General features: G+C 37.7%; 1 protein-coding gene across 1 annotated transcript in view; it reads left to right on the forward strand.

The window, feature by feature from the left end:
• LOC102743819 (voltage-gated inwardly rectifying potassium channel KCNH7) overlaps nt 1–13,266 on the forward strand; it is a 74,337-nt gene extending 61,071 nt beyond the window's left edge. Inside the window, exons 8-10 of the mRNA XM_081815477.1 lie at nt 1,975–2,238; nt 7,962–8,130; nt 13,044–13,266. Coding sequence (XP_081671603.1) covers nt 1,975–2,238; nt 7,962–8,130; nt 13,044–13,260 — 650 coding nt within the window. The 3' untranslated portion in view covers nt 13,261–13,266. The remainder of the gene's footprint in view (nt 1–1,974; nt 2,239–7,961; nt 8,131–13,043) is intronic.
• The last annotated feature ends 362 nt before the right edge of the window (nt 13,267–13,628 follow it).

A 13,628-nucleotide genomic window follows, 5' to 3' on the forward strand; every position in this document is an offset into this window, starting at 1 on the left:
AAGAGGGAAGAAGTTAAAACCAAAGAAAACAGAGGATGAGATGATAATAATGAACTCTAGAAGTTTAAGGAGGGCCGTGCCAGGGACACTGGAGAGAAAAGGAAATGCCGATCTGAAAATTTATAGCCAATTGGATTAGCGGTTGAGTGGGGAAATGTAAGTGACTCTGAGCAACGAATGGTGTCCACAGTGCTTGAAACTGGGAGGGACACCTGGGTGGCTCTGGTGGTTAAGCAACCATCTGACTCTTGGTTTCGGCTCAGGTCATGATCTTTCAGGGTCGTGAGATCCAGCCCTGCCTCGGGTGCGTGCTCTCTCTCTCTAAAAAAAAGGAAAGGAAGGAAGGAACGAACAAACGAATGGAAGAACGAACAAACTGGAAAAGTCTGTGATTTTCTCAGCAATGATAAAATCGCTGAGCAAGTGTGAAATCTTAAAGAAAATAAATTAAGCAATCGGTTTTTGCTGCATTTAACTTTAATTGACAGGACATAAACGAACTCTTTAATAACAATTTCATATAAGCTTGATTTTTTAAAAAGTTTTATTTATTCATTTGAGAGAGAGAGCACGTGCACGGACGCACAGACACAAGCAGAGGGAGGGGCGGGGAAGAGAGAGAGAATCTGAAGCAAACCCCACTGAACTCATAGCCCCATGCGGAGCTTGATCTCACAGCCCTGAGACCATGACTTGAGCCAAAATCAAGAGTTGGACACTTAACCCACTGAGCCACCCAGGCGCCCCATAAAGTTGATTTTTAAACTCTATTCATTTTTGCCTTGGGCTGTTTCCTGGCTTCTCATATTTTAAATTATGATACATATTTTTTAAGTAAGTATTTTAAAAAATAATTGGAAGTTTCTCTGGAGTGGCCTAAGTCAGTTCATTTGGCCTTCTATAAATAATAGACTAAGCACAACCAGGCATAGAGTAGATGGGGACACTATCTTAACCATTTCTCTAGAAAATACTGCACCTTCTGGAGGTGCGTTGGTTAGCTATTAGCAGTAACCAGATGGAGAATTATACTGTCTCCCCAGGACACTAATGGAAATAAGTTCTGGGATTTGTCTTTTGGAGTTTTTCCTGCTGAAATATGTTCTAACGCAACTTTCAGGGCTAAAATCGTCCTGACATTTCAGTATAAAACAGCCAATATGCACTATTGGCTTTAATGTAATTAGGTAAACCCACCTTAATTACTGTATTTAAGCTTTATATTCTTTGCAGTATGCTACACTACCAAAATGCCTGGAATGTCAAGGCCATGACATACACTGAACTAAGGCTGAAATTCATCCCGTCAGCCTTTACTACAAGGAGGCTTCTGGTTTTGACCTTCACAACATGTGAATGCCTGCCACACAAGAGGGCATGAGGCTAAAAACAAACAGACGGCATGGTCGTGATATTTTAGAACTGGGACACATTTTTCCCCCTTTTTTCATTTCCTTAAAGAGATAGTAGACCAGAGATTTTAAGAATACAGATGACTGTTGAGCATGTATAAATAAGGTTATAAGTTACAGGTTGTTTTTTTTTTTCCTGAGACATAAACAAACAATGTATTTCATTAAGATAATCTAATGTCCTTTGAATTAAGAAAAAAACTCTCCATAAGTAGCTACATTTTCAATGGGAAAAAGAGAATGAACAACTTTCCTGGTGGTTTTAAATAAAATTATTTTTTTTAAGATTTTATTTATTTATTTGGGGGGGCAGGGGCAGAGGGAGAGGAAGAGAATCCCTGCTGTGGGGCTCCATCCCAGGACCCTGAGATCATGACCTGAGCCAAAACCAAGAGTTGGACTTTCAACCAACTGAGCCACCCAGGCTCCCCTAAAGAAAATTCTATGTTACAGTTATTTAAAGAACACAACTATTAAAAGTGTAGTTTATATATAGTTAGGTAGCATAATATGCATAGAGTCTCACATTTGATTATCTCCTATAAAATAATTTTTTTGATAGATTTTGGCAAAGGGAACAGTACAAATGGTCCTGAAGACTCTGTAGATACCATAAGACATTATCACAGTTCCAAGAAGCACTTTGAAGAGAAAAAAAGCAGATCTTCATCTTTCATCTCCTCCATTGATGATGAACAAAAGCCTCTCTTCTCAGGAATAGTAGATTCTCCTGCAGGAATGGGGAAAGCAGCTGGACTCAATTTTGAAGGAACAGTGCCCACCTCAGGAAGAATTCACATAGATAAGAGAAGTCACTCTTGCAAAGGTAATCAAGGTTCTCAGGAATCAGATTGTCTCCCTTTGGTGCTAATTGTAAAATGGCGACTTTTCACAAATGAAGAACTGTATTCACACATGCTAATTTAATCTTTTTACAACTTCCTGAAATATTTGCAGAGTTCAGATCTCAGATCATCTACAAAGCATTTGTGCAAATCTGGAATAGTGTTAATTATTCCTAAACATTGATAACATAAGAGGTTTTTGTGGTAGTGAGATTTAGCATAACGCCACATAGAACATTGTGGGAAGGCCTATTGTAGTGATTCCGACAGGAAGCGGGGATTAATGAGTATTTTAAGAGAGCTAATCTGTTGCTTCTTATATGTACCCTCTGTACTCACTTCTCACCCCCAACCCAGTCATTTTCTAGCATGAAAGGCCAATGCAGTAATGCTACAATAAACACCAAAAAGAATTTCAGTTTACTGGGAATTATGAACAAATGGGGAGAAACGACCCTACATAAATTAAGCTCTTTATCCAACTCATTTAAACACCCTTGTTTAACATCTCTATGAGAAGGAATACCCAAATATATGGGTTTTATTGTAGAAAAGATGCATGAGATGGATGATCATGTTTGATTAATGTAGGCAAATTTGGTCTAATGGATGGGAAATAGGAAAAGTTAAGAACTATCACATGGAGGAACAATTAACTTAGCATAACAGATCTACAGATCTCGTTAAATCTAACTGGTAGGTGGGGGCAAGAACAGGTGTGGGTCAGACTGCTTGGGTTCCAACCCCAGCTCCATTTATTTCTTTGCTTTGCTCACTTGCTCCCTTTATGTCTTTGAATAAGTAACTTGACAAACCCCACTAAGGCTCAGCTTGCTCATCTTTCAAATAGAATAATATTTTCTAACCAACTAAATGATTGTACTTATTGAACAAGATAACATGCATAAATTACTTTCTCTGAAATAAAATCCCTAACTCAGTTTAGTAGTTTCTCATAGATTTTATTTTGTAAACTTTTAATCATTGAATGTATATATAAAATACATATATACAAATGGATATATAAAAATGTAGAGGTAAAGAATGCATAGCTGGGGGGCCTGGGTGGCTCAGTCGGTTAAGCGGCTGCCTTCGGCTCAGGTCATGATCCGAGGGTGCTGGGATCGAGCCCCACGTCAGGGTCCCTGCTTGTCGGAGAGCCTGCTTCTCCCTCTCCCTCTGCCTGCCGCTCTGCCTACTTGTGCTCTTTCTCTCTGTTAAATAAATAAATAAAAATCTTAAAAAAAAAAAAAAAAAGAATGCATAGCCAAAAAAATCAAAAGAATATAACAGAAATAAAGGGAAAATGATCTTGGCCTGGCAGGATAGCAAAATTATGGCTCAGAGTAAATAAATATTACCTATCATCATCACCATTATTTGAAGTGACTATATCTGACAACAGTAGTTTTATTGAATCTAGGATGTTTGGGCTTCACATTTTTCCAGAGTTACTTTCCCTATCATATCAAATCAGCTTTTGCCATGACCCCATGTTGAAGTAAGCTAAGAATATATGCAAATGTTCTCTGGACAATTTAAAATCTTGATGAAGTGAATGAAAATAGTACCTCATTTATCACAATGGAAGAATGGAATATTAGATGTGATTACCAAATGTCCCATTTTAGTTATTTATGAAATCAGATTCTGGGAAGTACTAAAAATAGGAAAAGGTTGTATCACCAAAGTCAGAAGTTCTGAAGAGCTCACTGAACCGTCTCTACTTCTCCCAAAGTCAGCAGAATGTGGACCTGGCTTTTTAAAAAGTAATTTTTGTTGTTTTCTTCTTGAGTTTTAGAGTCTCAAGTGACAAGTCATTAAAGATGTATTTTTGGGACTTTGACTTTATAATGACTCTTGCTGACAGTGAGTTCTCATGCCCTTCGTCTTGTATTTTTCTTGGCCGCTTCTTCCAATTATTTTTAATTAGCTAGCCTGCATGCGGGATAAAAGAAGTATTCTAACAAATAATTTTAATATCTACAAAGTTTTAATTTTCAAAAATGTACAATTGAGTCCCTATTCAAATAATAAATTCAAATAATAAATCCTTACCTTGAATGAAAATACATAGCTAAATATTCATGTCAGTTGAATAAAATAATTGATATCATATAGCGTTGACCAGTGTGACACATGGTTAACCTGGTTAATTAATCTGACCTACTAATGGAGAATTCTAAAACTTCATTCACTGCAAATTTTATCCCTTACTGATTTTTTAAGGTGAAGTATTATGGGATGTTCAAGAAATTGAATACTGTGTAGGGTACAGCTCCAGCAGCTGTAGTGTGAACTACTTAATCCCCCCAAATTTTAGTTTTATCAATAGGAAATTGCATTTACTCACATTCCTGCACTTGTCATGCTGAATCCAACAGAGGAGCACCCTTTTGGCAAAACTGAAAAGAAAAAAAACAAATTAAGTGGATTCTGATCCGACTTAGATTGAGGTCAAAAGTTAACTCTAGAAAACATGTGTACCCAGAGCAAAGTGAAAGTTTACTTTCTGTTCATCCATTTCCAGAAATGTGTCTTGCAACTATAGCAACATTTTCCAAGGCAACCGAGTACAGAGTCTTTCTGAGCTATATTTAGAAAGTGTCTACTGAGATGTTCATTTTGATTAAGACCACTAACCAGGATTTCCCCCTTTGAAATTTTTTCTTCTATATTGCTGTTAAAACAAGCCAATCATGCATACCCAGACTTTAATAAAAAAAATTAAATTATAATCAAGGAAGCTTCTAATAGTTTACATTTTATTCATTTCTGCTGAGAAGATAATGTTTTTTTCTTGAGCCGTAAAGAAAAAAATATAATCCTACATAATTTATTGCATGTGATTCACCATTGTTATTTAAAAATCAATTTATAATATATGATATTATATATTATATATAATATATATTATATATATTATATATATAACTGGTCTTCATTTTCACATGGAAATAGATTTGAATTGCAGAAAGTGATTTGGGTTTGATAGAAAACTTTTTTTACTTTTTTCTTTTCTTTTCTTTTTTTTTTGGAAAAAATAATTGATATCATATAGCGTTGACCACTTGTCAACGCTTAATGCGTTAAGCATAGGCAGAAATTCTGTAACCTTTTTTGGCATAAAACTTCTGAGCATAATATGTAACTTCCATCTTATCAGTTCTTACTATCTTTTCTAAAGATTCCTACAGTACCCGGCTAGCAGGTGGCTAGACACGGACTAGCACTGACATCACCAAACCATTGTATGTGTGTTCTAAATGTTTGGCATTGCTGCTCCAAAATTGAAAACCTAGTGTACTAAGACATTATATTATTGTTTTTCATTTTAAATAGCGTTACAAGTCTATGAATAGTAAATCATACTTTTCAGTGAAAATCTGCTGATATATTACTGAAACCTTCAGCAATATCATTTTTCTATGTTCATTTTCATTTTGTTTTGCTTGGTAAAATCAAAAGAAATTATATTCTGTCCCTTTAAATCAAAAGACAAAACAAAACACCAGGATCCCATAGGCTAAGGAAGCCTTAATCACAAAGAACCATTCTGGAATTCATAACAAGCCCTATGAGATCCGTTAGCCATTTCAGCAGAACAAGGAACCCTGACCTTCTATTTTTCTAATGCTGTCTTTGGAGATGCTAATTCCTTTGGTACTGCTTCACCCAGTTGAGGCAGCAATCATAGGCACCTCATTAGAGAAATTTTTGTGTATTCAATGGTAAAGAGATAATGATAGAAGAACGAATACAGAGACTTTCTCTGCTCCTTGAAGAAAGGGGATGCTTTTGAGCTATCTGACTGTACTTTTGGAGAAACTGCAGGAAGGGAAGGGACTGCAAAAAGCCTGCAAATGCTGCTCCCTATTTCTAGAATCATACCTAATCTTCCCAAATCGGTTACTTTCTACCCAATTTTTTTAAATAGCTGAGGATATAAATTCCTTAACTTTACATAACTTTTGTCAGTGTTTAATCATAGCTAGCATCCAAAAAAAAAAGAAAAGAAAAGAAAAAAGTAAAAAAAGTTTTCTATCAAACCCAAATCACTTTCTGTAATTCAAATCTATTTCCATGTGAAAAATGAAGACCAGTTTTAGATACTCTTTTCCTCCTACCAGCCCTCCCAGTGAGAAGATATCACTTCTTTATCTCTGAAATAAACTCCCAACTCCATTAATATTTTTCCTAGAGTTTTATTTTCCAAACCTTTAATCATTTTAAGCTCTTATGTGGATATGTAAAATGTGGAGGATAAGAAAGCAGAGCAAAAGCCATCGAGGTATATGATAAAAATGAGAAGAAAAAATAAGATACTATATTTGCCCTCTGATATTGATAACTTGCAAATACGGATTGTAAGAAAAGCCATAAATTAAAAGGAGATTCATCAGCAGTATGAAAAATGATCAGAACCTTACTACCAGATTCTTCAGGTGTAGGGCCTGGGTCTTTTTGCCTTTAATTCCTCCACATTCAGCAGAGTGTCTGGCACATAACAGACACTCAGAGCCTTTGAAAAGTAGACTTGAACAGATAAGCAGAATGTTTAAAGTATAGAGATATAAAAATATTCTAAATAAAAGAGCCACAAGAAAGCTTATTGGAAATTAATGCGAATATATTAAAAGATAGTGCAGAAGGAGCTACAAGGAAAGATAAAAACACGGAATAGTGTCATGGGACTACAGGACTTTTAACACCCTGGCCGTCTTTGATGGCTCTACTTTGAGTTGGGCTGGCCCTAAGAGAAGCCCCTGAAGATCAGAACTTTTCCATGGCTCTCTCCTTGGGCCCACTCTGAATCACAAATTATGCTAATTATCCTAGGGGAACAGCCCCCAAAATCTTCAGTCCAAGGCAAAGCTGTATAACCTTGCCTCAGAGGTATTGCAGGGTCAGTTCCAGACAACTGCAAAAAAAGTTAATATCACAATAAAATGAGTCAAATTTGTTCTTTGTTCACATTGTACTGTAGTCTATTAAATGTGCCATAGCATTATGTCTTTAAAATCAATGTACAATACCTTCATTTAAAAATACTGTATTGCTAAAAACATGCTGACCATTATCTGAGCTTTCAGGGAGTTGTAATCACTCATCATAGATCACAGTAACAAATATAATAATGAAGAAGTTTGAAATATTGCAAGAATTACCAAAATGTGACACAGAGACATGAAGTGAGCAAATGCTGTTGGAAACATGATGCCCATAGACTTGCTCATCACGGGACTGCCACAAACTTTTGATCTGTAAAAACCGGTATCAGAAGGCTCCCTAGCTCAGGGGTCAGAACACTGGTCGTATAAAAACTGCTATCTGTGAGATGCAACAAAGCCAGGAGCAATAACATGAGGTATGCCTATAGGAGCAAAATATGCTGTTTCTTCCCAAATACGAAAACGCAAAATCACTGCTCTCTAATCAGACACAAAATTGTATTCGAAACTCATGACCATCTCTATGTCTTTTTCATGTGGAAATGGACAGTGGAAGTGGCAGGCAGGGTGAGGAAGGTAAGGGCTCAGCTACCCATTGGTGGAGGCCCCTGGACAGGTTCTTGAATCACCCTGGCTCTCTGTCTGTGGGGTTACACTCTGAGATCCTTTCCTGCTTATCTTGTAGATGTCTCCATATATTGATGCAAAGGGGCACCCAAAGAAGTTGACGTCCATCTTGCTATTTCCCACAGATATCGCTGACACAAGAAGCTGGGAACAAGAAAATGCACAGACTCAGGCTGATGAGTCTAGTCCCTCAGCACTCCAGCGAGCTGCCTGGGGGATCTCTGAAACTGAAAGTGACCTCACTTACGGGGAAGTGGAGCAAAGATTAGATTTGCTTCAAGAACAACTTAACAGGTATAAGCAATGGCAAGGCAAAGGGAGAGCATCACCCAGGCCCTTGGTTGGGTCTAGGTTTTCCCCTTGCAACTTGCAAATTCCTACTACCATAATCTCATATTTTTTTGCATATGCTTATTTATTTAAAATAAGACTAAAAGTTGACAGAATTATTAATCTGTGTTGCAAAGAGCATTTATTTAGAAACTTCATGCTTGTGGCAACATAAATCCTATTTTTGCTTTACTTGTCATAAAATTAGTATATCACCCACACCAGCTGCTGAAGAAAACTTCTTTTTCCTGAAAATAATTCATATTTAGCTTATTTACTAACACCCTCTTTAAATCCTGCTTTTACACTTTTTGGTTGTTTCTGGTAACTTAGTTACATGTTATGGCATTTTTTTAAATATAGACAAAATTATTTAAACATTTATTCAGTCAGCTTCTCAAAAATGTGATTGAATTAGAAATATCGCAGAGTTGAAGCCCAGGTCTTCTCCATTTTCCCTCCATCTTTGATCTATATCCTTTTGGGATGAGGAATAAATTTTGATTTTAGAAAGGATGGAATTCCTTAACCCAACTCTGTGTGGATTTCTCAAAATTAAACTGGTCGATAAGACTCAGGAAAAAAAAAAAATCCATGAATGAGTACGACATAGCTGCGTGAGTTGTGCTCCATGTGGGAACTGACCTTGATTCAAAGGTAGCCTCCGGGTACACCAGCGGGCAAGACAGTGGTCACAGACAGAAAGCTTAACCAATTAAACTAAAATGCTCAAATCACACAGTTTACTAAATCAATGTAAAACGTATGATGAGAGATGAGGAGAGCGAGAAGAGTAACACATTTCTAATAAATGCAAGCATAGTATAAAAGAAGCCCGCTACAGTTGAATCCCGATTGATGGAACGTTCATATATGGTGCATCCTCCTGCCCTGAGGTGTGGTTACTAGGACCAGCAGAGTTAAGGTTTGCACAGCGGGTCCACAGAAATAATCTGTCTATCCCAATGGCACACACTTGCTTTTTCACAGAGATGTAAGGCTGGGTACACCTGGTCACAGCTGTGGCTCTCCATTTACTCTGCTGAACAGCCATAGGTTTTACTTGCTTTTTTGTAGGTAAAGAACAGGGAGAGCCTGCTAGCATGAGCCTCTTCTGTGTGTCACCACTGGATGGCCAAATTGGGGGAGGGGGCAGTTTTCTGTCCAGAGATGACATGAGAATAATTTGTTCTTTCTGTCTCTCTCTGTATAGGCCACCCTCTGATTTGTTACATCATATTTCTATTCTATCTTTGGCATGTCTTACAGGTTACTAGCATGCTGTCTGTATTGAAGACATCTTAGGAATTCTGTCCATGTCTAGCCAGCCACTTGCTTACTCATTATCTATACTTGACACATCCCAGGAGTCTTACCACATAAGCTGCTGGCTTACTTACTATTTGCTTAATGTTTCTTATGTGCTTTATCCATGCTGCTTATTGTTCTTACCGTTTTTTAAATGTTTCTGCCAGAGATGAACAGTGTCAAACAATACAGTAAGCACATCAAAGTGTGCGTACACACACATACACATTGCCATGAAAAGTTCATTAGGAATTAAAACAGACAAATAGAATTAGAAAATCGACAGATTTGTAAATTAAAATAAATTTGTTAATGTCAAACAAAAGTAGGAAAATATTGCGTGAACTGAAGATTTATTTTGTGTTTTATTTTTTCATGGATTTTAATTGAATTTAAAATCTCCTGGTGCTAAGGCCCATTCCCAAATTTTAAATGCAGGTCTTGTCAAATTGAAACATATCTGAGAACATTAAAACAGCCTGTCATTTACTTAGAGTCAGTAATCCGTAATTCAAGTATAAGAACTTGCCATTGTAATACTTACTATTGGTCAGAGGAACCTAGTTAGTTGCTTAATTGACACGTTTGCTGTTTTACTCTCCCTGACACTTAATGCCAAGTGACATTGATCCTTTAGCCACAACATATATAAATCTGTATACTGGGGCGCCTGGGTGGCTCAGTCAGTTAAGCGGCTGCCTTCGGCTCAGGTCAGGATCCCGGGGTCCTGGGATCAAGTCCCGGGGGACCTGCTTCTCCCCCTCCCTCTGCCTGCCACTCCCCCTGCTTGTGCTCTCTCTCTGTTACATAAATAAGTAAAATCTCTAAAAAAAAAATTAAAATTAAAAAAATAAAACTGTATACTGTACACACATAAGAATTGATATGTGTGATCTCTGAACTTGAATTCTTTGATTCCTGTGACTTAGAGAAAATAACTGCCCATTTCTTTACTGTCCCGGCATAGCATGTGTTCAATTTGTTGAAGAGCTATAAAAGTGAGTGAGTGAATGGGTGAATGACAGGGACAGCAGGGACTTCTTTAGCAAAATACTTGCAGGTAGCCTAGATTAAAGTCATAACTCTGCTACTTAGCTATGTACAGGATGACTGGGTCAAGTCATTTAAGCTTCTCTAGCCTCAGTTTCTAGCTTTGACTCATCCACACCTGCAACGCTGTTTAAGGACGAAGATATGATATATGGAAACGATATACACTCAAAATGGAGGCTGCTGTACTAGCAACTGGGTCAAGTCTGACAGGCAATGAAGTTTACTTCTCTTATTGGTGTTCCTCCTACTTTACATGTACTTCCTTTAGTCCTTTCTTCCGGACTAAAATTAAGATTTTAGGATCCCTTTGTTGCCTTGTCAGGGGTACCAATCATTGCTGCCAGGATAAGTCAAAGATTACTGGAAACATATGTTTTCGATAGGTCCGACGACTGTAAGTGTAAACTCTTAAGGGCACACATATCTAGGACTATATGATTTGCAATCTCCCATTCATAATAATAATTATCATTGTTATTTGATTAGATTAGTTATTATTATTATATGAAACTTTTCCTCTCAAAAGTACTACTTAATCTCTCTTGACATCTCTTTTGACATCGTCCCAGCATCTGTACGTCCCTTGACATACTTCTCACTTTGATTTACTTCTGTTTATCTCCAGTTTTATCACAAACATTTTATGTCCTAACTCAGCTTAGCGTCTTTTGGATTGAACATCCATTATATTACATGTTTACAGCACTGACATCTCCAACAACATCTTTCCTCCACTTTACTTCAGAAGGCAAGAGCATAGAGAACAAGTTTGAAGAAGACAACTCAATTCAAACTTGGACTTTGCAGAGTGAGAATCCCGGGACATTTCCTAGATTTCGGTCTGTCCTATTTAGTTTCTGCATTCTGTTCAAATGTAGAACCGTGAATCACAACCCCGTTTCTCTCATTCAAATACTCATATTAAGTACACAGTGCAATAAAAACAGGGGCACCTGGGTGGCTCAGTTAAGCGTCTGCCTTCGGTTCAGGTCATGATCCCGGAGTCCCGGGATCAAGCCCCACATCGGGCTCCCTGCTCAGTGGGAAGTCTGCTTCTCCCTCTGCTCCTCATCCTGCTCTCACTCTCATCCTGTCACTCTCTCTCTAGGTCAAATTAAAAAAAAAAAAAAACAGGGGCGCCTGGGTGGCTCAGTCATTAAGCGTCTGCCTTCGGCTCAGGTCATGATCCCAGGGTCCTGGGATCAAGCCCCATGTTGGGCTCCCTGCTCAGCGGGGAGCCGGCTTCTCCCTCTCCAATCCCACTCAAGCTCTCTCTCACTATCTCTCTCTCTCTCTCAAATAAATAAATAAAATCTTAAAAAAAAAAAAACAGCTAGTAAATGGTCTATCTTGAGTCAATTTCACTGTTTCTGCTTTTTGGCTTTAATGACCAGCTAAACTATATGTATGGGTAAAGGTTTACATAAGAAGGGTTCTTATATATTTATATATTATGTCTACAGATATACATATTTAGGGAAATCATTAACACTTGGTCCTAAAACAGAGCTTCTCAAACTTTAATGTGCATCAGAATCACCTGGGGATCTTGTTAAAATGCAGATTCTAAGGTCTGTGCTTTTAACATTTTGGGTAAGATTTACCTTCCCTTTATATCTTTCATTCGGAAACAAAATAGCACAAATAAGTGAAGAGTTAAAGTTTTCTAAAGAGGCATACGGTACTAATTTTCTGTTCTTATGCCCACAAAATTCCCTTTTTGAAAATGCTGTTAACACATGCAAAAAAAAAGTGTGTGTGGGGGGGTTAGTCCTATTGTATCTTGCTGTTTTCCTTTGAATTTTAATTTAAAATGAGAATGAAATTGACAGGCCAGTTGGCTCTTTGTGAGATTTGGGGGGGAACATCATCAGACTGGCATTTTGCAAGCCAGATGAGTCAGAGAAGCAAGTGAACTTATACATTTGGTCTGTTTCTTAAATACCAAAGACCTGGAATTATAAATGAGAAAGGAAGGGAAAAGGCATTTAGCATCCAAGAGCTCTTAATGATAAAGCATCTAACATCACTAAAGGAGTAACAGGCAATACTGTGAATAGGAGAGAGGCAAGGTAAAATAAAGGTAACATAAGTTTGAAACATAAGAAATTACTTGACTGCTGCAGCCATGAAAGAAATGTGCTACCAAATCCATTTTTAAAGAGTAAATAAAATGCTCACAAGAAAAAGCAAATTACTGATTAAAAATAGAGTCTAAATGTGCTTTACATTTGAAATCAATAAAGATTAGTAAAAATGTAGCCTATTTCGATTAAGCTGCTTTTCTGCAAAGATCTTATTAAATGAGGAGGAAAGCAATGGTGTTTATGAGAACTATTAGTGGGACATAGAAAGTAAGCATCAGCTGGGAGAGAATCTCTGTGCTCCCTCTCCTGTCCTTCTTGTTTAAAGCAGGGCCCTAATTCTGTTGGTTGGTGGTGCTGAAATTTTCTCAAATGCTTTGCAATCCTGGACTATTTTAGGATTGTCTTCCCCCATTTGTGCCTGTCCTGCAGACTTGAATCCCAAATGACTGCTGACATCCAGGCCATCCTACAGTTGCTGCAGAAACAAACCACCGTGGTCCCCCCAGCCTACAGTATGGTAACTGCTGGAGCCGAGTATCAGAGGCCCATCATCCGCCTGATGAGAACCAGCCATCCCGCAGCATCCATCAAGACGGACCGAAGTTTCAGTCCTTCCTCACGAGTGAGTGTAGATAGTGTACAATGAAGAGTATCTCTCTAGGTGTGTTTCTGGGGACCATCTGAGTCAGAATCATCTGTGGTGCTATGGAAATGAAGTTTCTCATCCCCATCTGTTTCTGCTCAATTAAAATTGCTGGGAATAGCCCCTGTAATCTGCATTTAAACCAGCTCCTCACTGATTCTTATGTTCAAGTTCGAGAACAGTGTACCTAGAAGAATGATTTTAAAACATTAGCAATTTTTTTTCTAAGAAAAAATTCTTTTCAAGAATTAATCTGCTTAAGTTTATATATGGTAGAGCTTTGAAAACTGATAGCCCAGGGTCCAAAAAGTGCTTCAGAGAAAGGTCTGTCATTTGCTCTGGTGACAAGAGGCACTCTTGGGCAGGGTCTC

Source organism: Leptonychotes weddellii, chromosome 3 (assembly GCF_054177405.1).
Source record: "Leptonychotes weddellii isolate Sample4059 chromosome 3, ASM5417740v2, whole genome shotgun sequence".
Lineage (NCBI taxonomy): Eukaryota > Metazoa > Chordata > Mammalia > Carnivora > Phocidae > Leptonychotes > Leptonychotes weddellii.